Here is a 17467-nt window from a genome sequence, read left to right as displayed (position 1 = left end):
CCCAACAAGTAAGTGGCAATTGGCTGCTTTGGAACCGAGGTTGAAATCTGAAATCTCTTAATAATGGTGGACAATATGGAAGGAGTGAGGAAGCAATGGATGCCTGCTGGCAAGTCAGGCTAGCTGGGGGTCTCTAGCAGTTGATGGGCGAGCCCTTTTCTTCCCTGGGGCAAGGGGGCCCTTGGGAACAGGATGGGAAGCAAAGGTGCAGTTTTTCTAGCAGTCCACAAATCTCTTTATTCCTCCCCCCCCAAATGTGGTAGGCAGTTCCAAGGGTCAGCCAAGGAGGAAGAGGAGGAATGATTTCTGATACACCCTCCTCACCAGCTTCTTACAAGCAACATCAATGGGGGAAAGCCAGCAGGAAGTTGGAAGTCCTCCCATTCCCACTGCTTTTTTTTCTTTTCTTTTGCCCAACCTGTGATCATTCCATCTCTGTTTAAATAAAATATCTCTGAAAGGATGATCCAATGAATCCTGGGTTGTCAAGTCTTTAAAATCTTTATACTACAGTGTCATTTCTCTTGTTACCTCAGCCCACTCTTCTTGTTTCTTTTCACCATATTTGTCCCTTTATTGGCCTTTCCAACCTTCCTTTCCCCTTTTCTACTTGCATATCCACAAGACTACAATTGACTACAATCTGCCCACATTTTGGCTTTGCTTCCTTCCTCTGCAGGCAAGTAGTGGTTGACCACATAACCTTCAGGGCAGGATATTGCTTGAGACTGATTTATCCTTGTTATTGGCTGCAAAGGTTGAGCCCCTATGATGGACAGGGAGAGAAGGGCATCCTCTTTCTCTTAAGAAAATCATGAGACTTCTTACTAAACAGAAATCTTTTTTTGTTCAGGTCCGGCAGGAGCTTCAGAGAAAATGGTGGCAGTGGCATTTAAGGAAGCATCTTGGTGCTCATAAACAGCACAGCTCTTTGTTTCCAAATGAAGTAAGCGGGCTCACTCAAGTCTTGCAGCTGACAAAGCCTGGACCTCAGGAGGAAAGGCAACCATCTCACCCGATTCTGAGTAAACTGTAAAAGTTTCCAGGGCAGACAAGAACATGCTAATAACTCAGAGGAAACAAGAAACTTGCATTACCTAATCGGGCATTGTAGTTCAGGACTTAAAAGCTAGTTGTTAGCTCTACCTGGAGACTGATTTAGGCTATGGGCCTTACCTTGCCAACATGTAGATCATTTTGGAAAGATGATGTGTGAAAAGCAATTTCCAAATGGAAGGCTCATCCCTCTCAACTTGCTGGTTTTGTTCTTTGGAATCTATCATTTCAAAATGTCTACCCTCTCTTCTCTGTTTGGTTTCTTACTGGAGTGAGGATTCTGAACAACATTGCCGTTTTATAAATGGCTCCGACTTATAAACTGGTTATTTCTCTTTTGAAAATGTTGCATTGTGTGAACATGATAAAAGGGTACGTTTTTTTGAGCAGAGAGAAAAGATATCCCTTTGGTATCAAACCCATGCCCACAATGGATCGAGGAATTTTGCTAGGCATCGTATACGGACATTTGAGTTTGCTGTTTAGGAGCTTTGGAAATTCAGTTACCACAAAGGCCTTTACAACTTCGTCTTGAGAGCTGATTGTGGCTCTGTGGGACTTGGGGCTGCCACCTGGAAGCTAGCTAAAAGCAATTCACTCTGTGAGAGATTGCTGTGTATCTTCAATCCGTCTAAGACAGAAGGTGGATTAGAAAGATGCCCATTCTTCTGACATGATTTCTTCTTGTATTCTGAGCCTAATTCAAGAGATTGCTTTGACAAAGCTCCAGTGAATTTGGGAGGTGCCAGGCATATACCTACCTGTCTGTGTATGTGCCTTCAACTAGTGTTGATGCCTGGTGATGCCTGGACAAGTTCCTGCAATTTTCTTGGCAAGATTTTGGAACTGGTTTGTCCTTTCTGGGGCTAAGAAAATGGCTCAAGGTTTCCCAGCTGTTTTATGCCTAAGGCAGGACTCAGTCTCCCAGCTTCTAACCTGATATTTTAACTACCACAGAACAGAACAAAATTCTTTACTGGACAAGTGTTAATGTGGCTTTATGTATCTATGCCTCTTCCCAGTTCTGTGGTACTAGATTTTCCAGCATCTCTGACCATTAGCCACGCTGACTTGAACTGATAATAGATAGAATCTAGGAAGGTCTGGAGAGTCTTTTCCAACCTTGACCACTTGAAGATGTATGGACTTCAATACTAAGAATCCCGCAGTGAGCCAAAAATTCTGAGTTGGTTCACACACCATCAAACTGCTAAGATTGCAAAACACTGATTTGGAGCTCTATGGAGATTCTCAGTCATTCAGGTCATGGTTGTTCCAAAGGTGATTTTTTCAGGAGACAACTGGACTTTTCTTGTTTCTCTTTGATCCAAGAAGTGAAACGCCTTCAAAGAAAAAAAAGGAAAAATCCAGTTGCCTCCCGAAAAAGCACCTTTGGGACTGATTTGGAGGGTTCCTGCCTTCCATGGACTGTTTCTCATTATATCCTATCTTATGATGATCTTATCAAGCTGTTTCAAGAGTGCTCTCTTAGCTACTTAAAACCTTGTAATAATCAGCACATCAGTGGCATTTGCAGTGCCTGGTTTTTTTGTTTTTTTGTTTTGTTTTGTGAAAAACTCTTCTCCAAGGAAGAATTTTTCACAAAAAATAGACAGGTACTGCAAACTTGCCAAAGCTCTAGCTATTTTACATGGGTTAGACAATGTTCAAACTAGTGCAGGTGTTCATGTCAGGCTTTTGCTTGCTGTGATGAATTGCATCCGTGAATATTGATATTGGCTGTGGCTTGAATTGACAGTTACCAATATTGTTCTGTGGTAAGAGCAATTGAGTGGCTTTGGGGAATCATCTTATTGTGAAAGTTAAGCATGTGTTTTCATATTATTGAATTTGATTCCAGTTTACCCGCTACCTGTGCCAAGTGTATCTTCAGTGAAAGTACTGTTGTATTTAATAGTAGTCACAATTATAATATTTCTGGGTCATATGATGCAAAACAACCCCTCCACAACTTTATTTTTTGAGGGTATCCAGATCCAACAATGACTTTTGCGGACTCTCTTCCCCACTAAACCAGTTTGCCCTGGCCTCTGGGTGTGTTAGATTATTACCTCAAGCCAAGTAGGTACAAAGTGGTGGGAGTTATTGTTCAAGATCCTTGGATGTCCCTAGAACATTTAGACATCTCACACAAAGCTTACAGCTATATTCTGCCCATTTTGGTTTTCTATGGTTGAGTTCACACATATAATGTGTGAACAGTTTAAGCTGAAAACTGTCAGTATAGATTTTTATCATGTTATGGTGGAGAACAGATGAAAAATTTAGAGTAAGCAGAGAAATTCTGTCTAAGCTCGCTGATCCATTGCTGAACAGTTTTATCATTAAGATGCCCTGATTATAGCCCACAATGTCTGGGGATCATTTAATCCAATCCCCTGCTCTTGCATATGCTGGGGGGTGGGAGAACTAATTCCCTTGTGTATGCTTGCCTTTCATGGGGTTTCACTCAATAAAAGCATAAAAATAAATCAACCCCCATTCTCCCGTAGGTTAATGCCAAAGTGTAATGTCAATAGCTCCGACAACTGTGACCTAAGACTCTCCACTGAGGATTTCAAGTAATTTAGAAGAGAGGGGAACACTTTTTTTTAAAAAAAAAAAGTTTGTATAGGAGAACACTGTCAAAACCGATTCTGAACTTTTCTCCTCCAATTACCTGCACGAGCTCTCAATGGAGAATTGCTATATATACCAAGCATAACTGTGTTTTGTAGCCTTATATCTCAAATTATATACTGTATAATTAACCCTGGTGACGCCAATGAAATAATTAAGTTTTATTCATGGGGGACATCACACAAATTAGTCATTTTAGGGTGCTGCTAAGTTTGAGAACCATCCCATTGAGGTGGCTGCTTCATTCATTCATTCATTCATTCGTTCATTCGTTCATTCATTCATCTATCCACCCACCCACCCATCCATCCATTCTTAAAGCACGAAGGCCAGCTTGATGACTTTGAGCAGTTACACACTCCCTCTCTCAGCCTAACCTTTTTCACAGGGTGGTGGTTGTAAAGAAAATAAGAAGAAGGAATATTGTGTGGGTTCATCATCTTAAGATATTTATAGAAATAATAAAGGCGGGAAATAAATTTATCTCCCCGAGTGGCCTCTGGCTCTCTGTTCTTGTGTCACCGGATCTTTATGATGCCCCTATCTTTGGTGCCTTTGTTGCAAGATCATTAGTGGCTTTAGGCTCTGTTAATATCAACCATTATCTGGGAATGCCATGTACAGTTGTTTTGTTGTTAGAAACTTATGTTGGCATACTTGGATACCTGAACAGAAATTCAAAGTAAAGCAACCTGTTTGTTAGCCCCAGGTGGGAGATCTATAAACAGACTCCAAGATAGGAAAGGGGAAGGGCTGTCACATATCTTGCCAGCATGTTTAGTTGGTTCTCCGTCCTGATCATAATACAGTTATTGGAGTAATTAAAATTGGGTTTTTTTTTTCTTAATTCAACCTTGTCATTCTTAAGCTTTGTCTTGCATCAAACCTTACACTAATGGTAAGAAGCATTATCTACGTCAATTTAGTTCTGACTATGCTTCCATCCTGTGTGCTCTTTCTCTCCACCCCACCTACCCCACTTTTTGTGAATGTGCATATAAACAGGCATACTTAATATGTACACTTGCTGGAGAAAAAATGTCTGAGAGAGCTAAATAATACCCATTAATACCAATATTCCATAAGTTATTTTTGACATGTCTGTATTGCTTACCACAATCATTTTGAAGCTACCTTTGACTTACGACCATTGGTTTGAAGTTATGACCGCACTGAAAAAAGTGACTCACAATCAGTCGTCACCGTTACAATCGTCACTGTTCCCACGATCGCAATTCAAGCATTTGACAACTGGCTTACATTTACAACAATTGCAGCATTTTCGGGTCGTGTGACTGATGCTTGCAACCTTCCCAGCTGAATTCCAACAAAATGAGTGGGGAATCTGGCAGGGAAGATCCCAAATCGCAATCATGTAATATTTCGCTTAACGGACATGGCAAAAAGATGTGAAATTGGATGTAGTCACGTGGTACCTCACTTAATAAGTGCATCACTTTTCTGGTCCCTAATGTGGTTCTAAATTGAGGACCATCTGTACTGAGTGAATTATTATTATTTACCAGCTCAAGCTAAATAATGACTGTCTAAAAAGTATTTCCTGGTTGGATTTGATCCATGGATTACACATCTTACTCCAACCTTCCTCAACTTCATCCCCTTCAGAAATGTTGAATTTCTATGAGGCATGAATAAGAAAGTCAGCATCCTCCAGCAATTATTTATCCCTAGAAGGTATGTATGCCCACCATGTGGTATACTTGGATCACTATTGTTTTCTAAAGGTCAGCCCCTGCTTGTGGGATCATCCATTCAACAACTACGTATCATGAAAAGCTGAAAGCAGTAAAATATGGCAGTTGTTTCTATACTCTTAGCTTTACTTCTAAAAAATCATCTAGTCATTCTAGGTTTAGAGAAGTCAGGTCACACTTTGGATAAATACATTCGGGAGTGTTTTAATCCTAATTGTCTAATGACCAAACATATTGCATCTCATTTCTGCACATTATCTAATGAATCTCTCTTTCAAATTCTTAAGTTACCTCCCCTTTTCAATTTTGGTAGGTTTTTGCAGCAAATACATTATCAGTTTAAACCTATTTTGCAAAGTTTTTAAAAGATCAAATTCTGATTTCTGTGAGAATCTTTTCCAGTTCCTTTTCTCATTTCATCATTTAGTGCAAATACTGGAATGTACAGGTATATGTGTGCATATATAATCACATGCATTTGCTGTAAGTCTCCCAGCTGTGACACTTAAAAGTGACTAGAATTATCCATTCAAAAAAGTAATTTATTGAACATTTGACATTCTGATCCTAGTCATCTTCCAATTTCCTTTTATAGTTTGTAGAAAAGAGTTTAGAAAAGCCCACAATGTTACAACTTACTTAGTAAAACAATAATTATTAAAGTTTAGAAAAGCTTACATGTTATAACTTACTTAGTGAAACAATTGTTAACAATAAAGATCATCCAAAACAAACATTCTCTGGCGTTTACTGGCAAATGGCCTTTAATGGAATAAAAAAAGAGTCAACAGTAATTAATGTTTACAACTCTTTTAGAGCATTAGCTCAAAACTGATCTCTAATGTACTGCAGCTAGATAGTTTTGAAGGCCTAATTTAATCAGAACCATCATTTTTGAAAAGCAAAGATGATGTTCATTCATTTAGCCCATGAGAAGAGAATGTTCCACCTTCTGAACATGAGCTGAAATTCCAGGCAAAAGTTGGGATAATCTATGCAAAAAATTAAACAATACAATAGCAAAGACAGACACTGGCAGTATATCATGCAAGAAATCTGGAAGAATTCCACATTTGTTGTAGTAAAGGCCAGCCATTTTGATACGTCCACAGAGATTTGGGTTCAGTTCTTTAGCACATTCTTTTTTTTCAATAAGATTTCAAACTTCTTCACCAGATAGCTGGGAAATCAGTAAGGTAATGGACTTCTAGATAGGCAGTAATAGAGAATTAATACCCTAAACTGGGGGGAAATACTACAGATTTTACAAAACATTCTCAACATGAAAACTTCGAAATTCCAATCAAGGAAATCTATCTTTCTTCAAGTTCATACAATTTGATTTATAGATATGATTTGCTAATTGCAGGTCATCCCTCACCCTGAGAAAGATCTGGAGATATTTCACTGTATAATGTATTGTGTTCTTCAACTGTGCAAAACCTTAAGAGGTAATAATAAAAATGCAAATTGAATGACACACCAAGATCTTCCTAAGGACAATGAATGGAAGTATCTTTTTTTGGTCATGGTAAAGATATAAAAGTATATGATGGATTGTGAATCTATTGATTCTATCATAGCCTACCTAGTTAATTATTAAGCACTTTTTCTACTTGGGGTCCTTTTTAATATATTGCACTACAACTCCCATTGCCCAAAGCAGTCTATGCAATATTGGTTGGGGTTAGGCATTTAAGATGACCCCACCAGATTTGCGAAAGCTTGTCTAGACTACCAGTATACCGGCTCTTTATTTTCAAGTAAATGGCCTGGAAACTTCTACAAAGATTTTTAAAAAAACTTAGTAGAATAATTAGGGCATTCCTAAATAGTCTTACAGTTAGCTGTAAAGACACAAATATAAATAAGGATTAGACAACCTAGAATTCAATTAAGCATGCAGCTTTATTGAAATATCACCACTTGTTCTCTCAAAAATGATGGTTCAGTACAGTGTTTCCATAGGCAATTTGACATCTTATCTGTGCATTTCTTAGGCTACTGACTTTTGTTGTTGTTGAACAATTTGGATTAATAATGTAGGATATTTAGAAGTAGAAAGTTCACAAGGTCAAACATTTACAATTTTAAAAATGGTATCAACTGTCCCGAGTTTATGAAACTTATTGTTGCAGTAAAATATTGTGAAATAAACACAAAGGACACCAAGTTATTACTGAACAAGAGAGAATTAATGCTCTAAACTTATACCAAATCTGATTTACCATTTATTTTATTCATACCATAGGGAAGTCTTAGGATTGAAATCATATTATAAGCTATAGGAGTATAGGAGCCTCCTTCCACTTTTACCACTATGTATGTGCAAGTAAATGCTTTCTATGATAATGGGGTGACCCTATATTCTTAGCTAAGAATGTACTTTTTAGAAGGATAAAAACTTATTTTTCTGTAATTTTGAAAAGCAGGATGTAAATTGAACTGGGCATTTTGTGTTACAAACTCTCTGGTTAGAAATACACAGAGTTTAGTTGTCTCTATGAAAAATTATTTCTAGCTCTCAGGAAAATGCAGACTCTCTACTATCATTCATTAAATTGTAATAGCACAGGCCTCTTTTTAAAAGATATTGGTTGGCTCGCTTGCTTCTCATCAATAAAGGTTCTTACTTTGGTAGAAAATGCACACAGTACTGGCCTGGTTTATAAATCACATATTTGCCAAAGAATATATGATAAAAGCCTAAATTTTAACCGTGGTTTATATATGACAATGTGAAAAAGCAAATTATTTGTGTTTATTAGAAGTTCTAGCTGGTACTGCCCTATGTCCTGCATAGTACAAATATTTCTGGTGATACAATTTATTGATATGAAGAACACAATCATGAAAATGCACAAAACCCATCCACACAGCACATATTAAGTAAGACATATTCTACTTGGTTTATGGAATTTGGTTCCCACCCAACTCAAAGAAAAGTAATGTGATTGGTTGTGTTATTCATTTCAGTGAGACACTTAAAAGATAATGATTGTAACTGGATTAAGGATGTTGAGGCTTATGAACTGAGTTTTAAAGTAAGCAAGTTACTTTTTGCTATTCCATTACTATGGTTAGATGCATTATTTAAAGTCCCAACAGGTTATAATTTCCCATTTCCAGTACTTAGCATCCATTATCAACTTAATTTGGAGACATCATCTAGAAAGTAGCAAGTTGTTGGAAATCCTTTACCTTATGCTCCAACAAAAAATCAAACTAAACAATTCTCCTCAAAAACAACCCTCTTGTTGTCTTTCTTGAATGTTAATGAGCCGCAATATATTCTCAGGATATTTGGTTCATTGTGTTTAATTTTTTCTCACTCTGTTCCATGGAAAAGTTAGGTTGTTAAGGTGAAGTCCACTGATTCCATTAAGGAAGAAAAGGAATGTTGCAATAAATTCACACCAGTAGGTTAACGTAAAACTTGTGATTGTGATGTAGTCTCTCAGAAGGATTAAGAAGCTCACCATTCCAGCCGATGACAGTAGAAATGAGACAAGAATGAGGACTGAGCCCATGGACCATTTTCTCCTTGAGTTGATGTCTTCGCAGACCTGAGAGATCATGAGAAGTTCCAGGCCAAAGATGGCAAGAACAACGGCAAAGGACACCATACTTCTAATAAAAGTCATTCCTATGCTTATCCCTCTGATGTTGGTCACAGAAAGATCAGTGGTGCATTTCAAGGTGCTGTTGCTTCCAAGGGTACAGAAATGCCAAAGACCAAAGAGTTTTCCTTTTGTAAAAAGCCAATGGCCATCACATACCGCAATGGACAACAGAACAATGGCAATTGCAACACAGAGGATAATTAAGCTCCTGATAAAGGTCTCAAAGAATGATTTCTTCGGTCTTCTACGTGCAAGTAACCACTGGGTCTTCAGGAGAAATTCCCAAAGAAGGAACAGGAAAAAGAAAAAAAAAGAAACATAGCTTTAATTCAGGTGAAACAGACTGGTTTTTGTTAAGAGCTATGTCGTCCCAGGATCAGGGGTGGGATTCTACCAGTTCTGTCCGGCTCTACAGAACCGGTAGCTCTGAAGAGCAGCAGACACAGAACCGGTTCTGTGTCTGCTACTGTTTTGGCCCACCCACCCACCCAGGCTCTTACCTGTCCTTTATTTCTTGTTTTTTCAACCACAGCTGCTTTGTGTGGCACAGCTGCAGTTGAAAAAGCAGGAAAAAAGGGCTTTCCCAACCACTGTGCACCCGCACACAGCACTGCTCAGCTGTCCGGGCAGCTCAGCAGGTCGTAAATTGCACTCGGGGTGACTCATGCAACTTGCACGACTCGTGCATCCGCACGCGATGCAGAGCAACAGAACCAGTAGTTATACCGGTCGGATCCCATCCCTAGCCAGGATTATCTTTTCAAAGTCACAGGGCCTGTGGTGGCTGGAACCAAGACAGACAGTAGCTGTGCAGCCAAACCCCAAAGGGAGCCAGGCCATGCATATCCTATCAATAAAGAAGAATATCTGTATCTCAGAGTTGGAATGAGGGATCCGTGGTGCTCTCTGTGCTTGTTTGTTTTCTTGCAGATGTTTCATTACCCAAACTAGGTAACATTACAGGGGTGAAATGCATTTTTTTTCCTACCAGCTCTGTGGGTGTGGCTTGGTGGTCATGTGACTGGGTGGGTGGGCGTGGCCAAGTCAACATTACTTGGCCTCTTTCATCTCATCTCTCTCTTTCTCCTCTCTCATTTCTCTCTCTCTCTCATCTCGCTCTGACGCTTGTTTTGGGGGGCGGGAGCAAAGGTTTTATGCTAGGTGGCAAATGGCAAACACCACTCGACCAGAGAGGGGAGTGGGTGAGGAGAATCTCTGGCAGGAGGAGGAAAAGTATTGTCTCCCCTCATCTCTCCCAATTTCGCCCCTGTAACATTACAATGCACTAATTATGTGACCTAGTTTGGGTAATGAAACACTGCAAGAAGACAACAAAGGTCAAAGAGCACCGAGGACCCCTCACGCATATTGTCTTTCTGATGTCTCCTTTTCAAATTCTTTATTTTTCTGCTATTCTCTCTCTCTGTCCCTTAGGGCAGGGGTCTCCAACCTTGGCAACTTTAAGACTTGTGGACTTCAACTCCCAGAATTCCTCAGCCAGCAAAGTTGGCTGAAGAATTCTGGGAGTTGAAGTCCACAAGTCTTAAAGTTGCCAAGGTTGGAGACCCCTGCCTTAGGGTGGCAGGGCAGGCTGTTCTTAGTGGAAGATCTAAACTGCTCACCTGCAAAGTTTCTGAAAACAGACTGAGGGTTGTATAATGTTACCATACTGGATCTCTTTTAAACAATATCAAACCATGACTTTTAGCAGGCCAATTAATACCATCAAGTGAAGTCAAATTAAATATACTTTAGTGACCATTTATACACAATTGATCCGAAAGTGCCCTGGGAAGAATGCATAATAAACAATATGGATGTATTTCATGAATCCTATAAAATAAAAAACCCTAGTAAATGTTCCGTTAGTTTTTCTATGGAAATGTAATATTTGGAAATAAAGAACATTATCCGTAATTTGTCATTCCCAAGGAAATGAAACCAAAACAGTAGCTCCTTCTTTGAAATTTTTGTACACACATCCTGACTGGCAAACTATTCAAAGAAGTCTCAAGATACAGATATTAATACCAGCGGATGTAGCTAGCAGCATGCATTTTGCAAATAAGAGTTGAGATGGATTCTTGACATTCACAGGAAATCCCCCCCACCCCATTACAAAATAGGCTTTTAAAATTTCTATGAATAGCACAGATTTATTTACCTAAGCATTTCTGATTAACTAGATTGCACTATTTGGCTTAAGACTGTGCTACAAATATCCCAAGCAAACATTCTAGCTCGACTCCCACAGACTTAATCTGCCTGGCCCATGTAGGACACCCCCTACATCCTTGAGGAAGAATAATGGAATGGAGGCAAAACCGGGAAGAAGAGAGTTGGTACACTAGAACTCACTTTGTCCATGTGCTGCTTCCCTCCCCCGCTAAAAAGGGAACAACAGGAAATAATGCTGCAGGATTGGACATGTTTTGCCTTTACTGTATCTTTCCTCATCATAACAATATCAAGGTTCTACTTTCACCTCTCGGGGGAAATAACCTTAGCATATTCCGGATTCCCAGAAAGAGCTCGTTTTGACTATCTTATGCATGCACCACAAGGGCAACCAACTGGGTGTCCTCTAACTATGTACCATATTTTTTGGACTATAAGATGCATGGGACCATAAGGCACACCTAGGTTTAGAGGAGGAAAACAAGAAAAAAAAGGTTTTTGGCCACTGTGCATTGCGTTTTTGCCCTCCCCAGTGTCCAGAAGCACTCTGCAGGCCAAAAATCTGCCCACTTTTGGCCTCCGGAGGCCTCCACAAGTCCCATTTTTGTCCTTCCCAGGGCCTGCAGAGTGCTTCTGGATGCCGAGGAGGGCAAAAACGGGATCTGTGGAGGCCAAAAATGGGCCCATATTCGCTCTATGAGATGCACAGACATTTCCACCCACTTTTTGGGGGGGAGTCTGTCTGATAGTCCAAAAAATATGGTATATTTCACTTACAGTAGGACTGTCTTCATTTTTAACCCATCAGAGTTACTTTGTGAGGTAGGTTGAGCTGAGAGACAGTGGCAGATGCAGAATCACCCAATAGGTTTCTTTGGCTAGAAAATAGCAGAACCTGGGCTTCCTTAGTTCTGGTCCAATACTATGACCACGATGCAGTGCTAGCTCTTGATATTTATCGGGCATTAAAAAGTAGTTAACCATAAGGGACAAATATAAAGCACGAAACCATAGCCATTGTTGCTTTACCTCATCTGCGTAATACCATACTCGTTTTGTTGTGTAGGTAGTCCTCGACTTACGACCACAATCAAGCCCCAAATTTCCATGGCTAAGCAAGACAGACATTGGTTTTTCATTTGATGTCCTTTCTTGCCACCATTGTTACATGAATCCCTGCATGTTAGTAGCATGGTTGTGAAATGAATTTTGCTTCCTGTTGACTTTGCTAGTCAGGAGGTCACAAAAGGTGATCACGTGACCCCAGACAGCAGTGGGATCCTACCTGTTCCACTACAGGTTTGGTGATTGTGCATGCGCACGAGTGTGCACCTAATGCAAGTGTGCAGCTTTCCACATACCAGCTGAGACAGGATAGTTGAGAGGGCCAATCCTGTGCTTTTCTCTTCTTTCTCCTCTCAGCTGATTGTCCGAGGCTTTTTTGTACTATGATTTGGCAAATTGCTACCGGGTCGGTCTAACCAGGCCAAACCGGTAGCATACCACCCCCCCGACCCCAGGACAATTCAATCCTAATATCTGCCATTTGCCAAGCATCTGTATTTTGATCACATGACCATGGGGATGCTGCAATGCTTGTAAGTGTGAAAAATGGCTGTAAGTCACTTTTTTTCAGTACCATTGTAACTTTGAACAGTCACTAACCAAATGGTTGTACATCGAGGACTACCTGTATTCTTTATATTTTTACAAGCAGCAGGCTGGAAACACCTTGATGCCAAAGGACTGTAGTCTAAAAGGCAGGCCAGGGAACAACCCTCCTCCCACAAAAGAAGAAAACAGAATAGAAAAGGAAAGAATAGGCACCCCGCCCCAGGTCCTGCAGTTTTGCTCATGACATAACAGTATTGAGGGAGAAAAAGAAAGATCTCAAGGCTTTCCAGGAGAGGTGAGTTTGAGGAAAAGGGTTTTTTTCTTAAAAAAAAAAAAGTTTCTGGCATCGGGGACCTCATGGGAGAATTACATTTCAAGAAGTCCAGGATCGATAAGAGTTGTAGAGGGTAATGGTGACACAAAGAGATGTGCTGGAATTATCAGCCTGGAGACATGAAGCAATAGAAGGCTTGACAAGGATAAGGAATCTTTGCAAGATCTATATGGGTGACACTTCTGTGTCAGCTGCTCAGTAGGCAATCAATTCATTCCACATCAAGCACCACTCGATCATGGATGCTCTCCTGGCGGACATTTCTGAAGTCATCCAGCTATCTTTTTTTTTTTTTAAAGTGAATGATCACCTAACAAATTTGTGGGGACTTACTTTTCTTCTCCTCCTCCTCTGCTTTTTTTCCCTTACCTTCTTCAGATAGCTAAGCAGGGGTTTAGCTTTGAACAACTTGGGACTTATTTCCAGCTAAAATTAATTCTCTCTTCTTGGCATTAACATTGACTGAGGTTTATTTCACAGGGCTATGGTGTTCACATGACCACCTAATACCCTCTTTGACCCAGTTAAACATGTCATGTGAACATGGGCTGAGGAGAAGATACCAAACAGATTCTAAACCTTAACTGAGCTAAATATCTGATAGACTTAGGTGGATGAAAAAAAGATAACAGAAGACCAAGAGAAACGAGCAGCAGTATTTGGCAAGCAATGGCCAAACTTTGCACAGAAGGGAAGAATTTTTTTAATACATATAAATGTTGTCAAAAAAATAAGAAAAAGAGATGAGAGATTGTGCATTTCACTTTGGACAAAATATAAGAAGCAGTACACTATAGCAAAATTGGTAGTCAGTAGCTCTCCAGATATTGCTCAATTAAAACTTCCCCAATTCCCAATCATCGTGGTCAATTATGAGGAATGTTTGGGCCAGCAATATTTGGAGGACTAATGATTTATTATCCTTGCATTTAAGGCAGGGGTGCCAAACTCACATCGTCACGTCGTTGTCACGTGAGGTATCGCAACTTTCCCCCTCTTTGCTAAACCAGGAGTGGAAATGGGGCCAGTGCATGATGCATCTGGCTCGTGGGCTGCGAGTTTGACACCCCTGATTGAGAGGTATTGAAAATTCTAATATACACAAGTGCTAAAGATGATTAGAGGAATATATCTCAAGTCAATCAGCACTGTCCCATTTCTGAGAAATTTAGCTCTAAAAATATTGACGAAGAACTATTCCCTCAGATTTCTGTTTCTGGTAATTGTCATTCCCGTGGTGCACTTTGTTTTGAAAATCACTCTTGTACAAACTGTGTATGAGCTAGTTTTGCTGAAACATCAGTAACAACATGCCAGTAAGAGACAGATTTGCTGATCCTTGTAAACAACTCATTGCATTCTAAGAAAAAAAAGAAGGAAATTGAGCAAGTTGAGCTACTTTGGATCTTGGATGCCCCCACCCTTAAAAAAAATAAAGAATATGGAGCATAACTTATTTAATTTGTTCCAAGCTCCTTATCAACAATAGCTAGAGGAGGCATCTGTACTTGCTTCTGTGTAATGAAGAACATAACATGTTCCATCTCTCTGGGTTAATGTGATTTCTTTCTTACCTCTTGTCTGTGTTTGTGTAATGTCTTCCTGTGTGTGTGTGTGTGTGTGTGGGGGTGTGCTGATACTCTGCTCACATGACCAGGAGGAAAGGAAAAACTGCAAAAAGGAAAAACGGCTTAGAAGGCAATAGTTAACTGCAATCTTTGAAAATACCCAGAGATGCACAGGCAGTTTTTTTCCTCCCCTGAAATATTTTTCTTTACAGTCTTTGGCCAACTCTGGCCCATTTTCAAACTCCACCTTTTATTGGCTTCCCCTCTTAGATGTAGTCTAAGTCTGTTCAATATTTGGACAGATATCCTCTGGATGAGCAGAGGGTCCTGAATCCTCCTACAAAATTTCTTTCCAACCTTCTGTTGTGTTGGAAATATTTCACTTTGCACACAGTATGCTTCTCCTCACCCCACTAGCTGGATTTGCATTTGCTTTATTTGAACCCCCCTCAGAATATTATCAGGCTGATGCATATAGGTTGATGGCATCTGTGATTCTGTGGTTTCCCACCTCCCTCCAGCCCCCCCATGCTGCATCTGTCTTGTCTTAATGTATGTTGTAAGCCCTGGGAAGCATAGGGCAGGCTGTGTAAAGGCTTCTTTCTAAACCACATGACCTTCCATCTTGAAAGAGAGGATGCCTACTTTTGTTTGCCTTAATTGTTCTGCCCTGGGTCTAGGAGGGGGTGGTTAAGAATGGACCCTTAAACAACAGCTCTGTGTGTGTGTGTGTGTGTGTGTGTGTCTTTACAAGAGCTCTCTCTCTCTCTCTCTGTGTGTGTGTGTGTGTGTGTGTGTGTGTGTGTGTGTGTGTGTGTCTTTTTTCCAGGAAGATTTTCTTCCAAGCAGATCTGCTTTCTTTTTTGTGAAATTTAGTCTTTCTTTTGCCAGCTTCTCCCATCACACCCATCTTTAAAAAAAAAAAAATCTCATTCGGTTCACTTTTGGGAGAGTCGCCCAGCTGATGGGATGGCCAGTTTGAACCATGTGCGGAACCAGAGCGAGCCAGCGAGCACCGGCACTCTTTTACTTCAAGCCCCATCTTCAATCGTGTCTCACCCCCACCCCTTCTCCCCAAGCCATGCAACCCATGAGAGAGAGAGAGAGAGAGAGAGATTTATCATCCCTGGGCGGTAGTAAATCTCGAAAGGCAGATTTAAAAGTCAACTTCGGGGCCAGCGGGGAAGAGAGGATAAATTCGCACGATAAAAGATTTTCAACTTTCCACTATTGGAGCGCTCGGTTAGGGAAGCCCCGTGTAAAAGTCAAAACAAAATGCAACGGTCGGGATTTACGATTTGGGGACGGAAGGACTCTCTTTCCCCACCCACCCCTACCTACCTACTCCGCGTTTCCAGAGAAAATTTACAAAAGAGCAACAGGTGTGAATCCGCCGATCGCCCAGACCCAGAGGAAGCGCTCCGTCTTTTAGGGCGAAGAGCGAACATTGTAGCAGGGAGAACAAAGGACCGGCCGGCACAAGGCTTCCAGGGATGGGACTCCCCACTTTCCTCCTCCTGTTTCCCCCCCCTTCCCCCCAAATCTCGTTCCCGGGTCCCCAAGAGGGCCCCTTCCGCCCCCTCAGGACGCGGCCTGCACCCCCGCTGTCCCCAAGTTACCTGCGCTGCTATGGCTGTCATGGTGACTGGGGTTCCCGGCGGAGGACGAGGAGAAAACCCGAGGGCAACTTCGCTCCGCTTTGTCCCCGGCGCTGGCGGGAAAAGTCTCCCGCGACCGCTTCGCGCGTCCCCTTCAGAGCCAGGCGGCTTCGGACAAGAGCTGCGAACAGAGCGGGCTCCCGGGCAACATCCCCGGGGAGGCGGGCAAGCCGGGCGGCGGAGCGCCCTTTGAGTTTTCCCTCCGGCTGAGTCAGCAGCCCTGAGACTCCGAGAAGAGGAGGAGGAGGAGGAGGAGGCGGGCAGGGGGGGGGGCGGAGGGGGGGCGGAGTGCTCCAAGGAAACAAGGCGCGCCGGGAAAGGCCGCTGCCTCCTGCTCCGACCTCGCGAATTTGAGGGAGGGGGAGGTCGATACTTAATGCAAGACGAACCCCCTCCCCCCACCCACGCGCTCTTCTTCTTCTTCTTCTTCTAAGAAGGCGGTGCTCGCTTACTCGCTCTCTCTCCTTCTCTCCCCCCACTCCATTTCTCTCATTCGCTCTCCTCTTCCCTCTCTCCCTCCCTCCCTCTTTCATCCCCCCTCTTTCATCCCCCCTCATTCTCTTTCCCCTAGGTTCGCCACCACACGCTGGGCTATAAAGGGAGTGAGTGTGTTAGTGAGTGTGCGCGCGTGTGTTTTGCCCTAGGCTGAGTTAATATAAGGGTGGCTGCTTTGGGGGTTAGCGGGTCAGTGGGTCATCCAGACACTCAAGCTGTGCTAAATTGTCCCTGGCTGAAGACCTTGATTACAGTAGTGGAACCTGAGTTAACCCAATCCCTTGAGAAGGTTGCACAAGAGACCGTGAGTTAATCACAGTAGGTTACGCACAATAGGCTGCCCGCAAAGGAAAGAAAACACAAACATCTGAGCAAAAATAAAAACTCATCAAGATTAATCTCTTATGCAAATGCAGGCAGGATGTTGCAACGCCTGAGTAGCATCCCATTTCCTGGATCCCACTCAACGGCCCCAAAGAATTGCAAGGTAGTGACGCCCTCTGCTTATCCTTTAAAAGCAGACGAATAAAGAGGGTTAAAGGCCAGAAGAAGAGAGGCTAGAATAAGCCCACAACTCCCCCCGCCC

At 41.7% G+C, this 17467-nt stretch overlaps 2 protein-coding genes across 2 annotated transcripts in view; one reads left to right on the top strand and one right to left on the bottom strand.

Annotated features, from left to right (window-relative positions):
* Window positions 1–3666, top strand: part of SCTR (secretin receptor) — a 29910-nt gene extending 26244 nt beyond the window's left edge. The window contains exon 13 of the mRNA XM_087920366.1: window positions 854–3666. Within this exon, the coding sequence (XP_087776492.1) occupies window positions 854–1036 (183 nt within the window). The 3' untranslated portion in view covers window positions 1037–3666. The remainder of the gene's footprint in view (window positions 1–853) is intronic.
* A 2266-nt stretch (window positions 3667–5932) lies between these two features.
* TMEM37 (transmembrane protein 37) lies at window positions 5933–16631 on the bottom strand. Its single transcript, XM_026714612.2, has 2 exons — window positions 16348–16631; window positions 5933–9301 (listed from the first exon to the last, which is right to left on the bottom strand). The coding sequence occupies exons 1-2, from the start codon at window positions 16366–16368 to the stop codon at window positions 8729–8731; spliced, it is 594 nt and encodes a 197-aa protein (XP_026570397.1). The 5' UTR covers window positions 16369–16631; the 3' UTR covers window positions 5933–8728.
* Between the last annotated feature and the right edge of the window lie 836 nt (window positions 16632–17467).

This window comes from Pseudonaja textilis, chromosome 1 (genome assembly GCF_049901715.1).
Source record: "Pseudonaja textilis isolate UNSWEBS1 chromosome 1, rPseTex1.2, whole genome shotgun sequence".
NCBI lineage: Eukaryota > Metazoa > Chordata > Lepidosauria > Squamata > Elapidae > Pseudonaja > Pseudonaja textilis.
Note: the sequence above shows the minus strand (reverse complement) of the source record. Positions and strands in the feature narration are given on the sequence as shown.

Coding starts and splice junctions, on each gene's coding strand:
- TMEM37 (XM_026714612.2), bottom strand. CDS start 16,368: ATGACAGCCATAGCAGCGCAG. Junction 9,302..16,347: donor TGACAGCCATAGCAGCGCAG/GTAACTTGGGGA, acceptor TTTCTCCTGAAG/ACCCAGTGGTTACTTGCACG.